The sequence below is a fragment of the Anarrhichthys ocellatus genome, unplaced genomic scaffold (genome assembly GCF_004355925.1).
Source record: "Anarrhichthys ocellatus isolate YVR2014 unplaced genomic scaffold, GSC_Weel_1.0 scaffold3265, whole genome shotgun sequence".
Taxonomy (NCBI): Eukaryota; Metazoa; Chordata; class Actinopteri; order Perciformes; family Anarhichadidae; genus Anarrhichthys; species Anarrhichthys ocellatus.
The window spans coordinates 1-676 of record NW_022283239.1 but is presented as its reverse complement, the minus strand read 5'-3'; the positions used below and the strand labels follow the sequence as shown (position 1 = coordinate 676).

Here is a 676-nt window from a genome sequence, read left to right as displayed (position 1 = left end):
AGAGAGAGAGAGAGAGAGAGAGAGAGAGAGAGAGAGAGAGAGAGATGTTTGCTAAATGAGTTAGCAGTTGGCTAGTAAGCTAACTAGCGTGGTCATTCTACCATGCTTTCATGCTACAGTTACAGAAGATAGAAAACAACATAAGCTACATGATAGCACAGAGATGCTACGAGCTAATGGGCAGAATGGAAAGTTTATTTCTTAAGTTAGATTAGCATATCAAAGCGTTAGCGGTGGCAACGTGTTCCACATCGTCCCACGTAAACGTTTCTATCAACTGTAATTGAACCAGGAGACAGTTGGAAAGCTGAGGTGACATTTTTCTTTTTCTTAATTTCTGCTCATTAAAATGAACACAGTGTGTGTGTGAACATATCAGAGCCTTTCTTGGACCAAAACCATTTTGATAAACATCATCAGACCAAAAGAAGAACGAAACAGTGTCCTCTGAAGCGCTAGTTCACGTGTGTGACTTCTCACCGTAGATCTTCTGGATGCCCTGCAGGTCGTCCAGAGGCAGCTTGAAGTTGTGAGTGTCCATGTACTGATAGAAAGGAGCCATGATGGCACTCGGATCGTTGGAGTGCTCCAAACCCAACGCATGACCCAACTCATGGACCGCCACCAGGAACAGATCATTACCTGGAGAGAGAGAGAGAGAGAGAGAGAGAGGGGG

The 676-nt window shown here is 44.5% G+C and overlaps 1 protein-coding gene across 1 annotated transcript in view; it reads right to left on the bottom strand.

Annotated features, from left to right (window-relative positions):
* The window catches only part of LOC116378849 (matrix metalloproteinase-24-like), a 4779-nt gene extending 4115 nt beyond the window's left edge, over nucleotides 1-664 (bottom strand). The window contains exon 1 of the mRNA XM_031840764.1: nucleotides 481-664. Coding sequence (XP_031696624.1) covers nucleotides 481-562 — 82 coding nt within the window. The 5' untranslated portion in view covers nucleotides 563-664. The remainder of the gene's footprint in view (nucleotides 1-480) is intronic.
* Nucleotides 665-676: the final 12 nt, after the last annotated feature.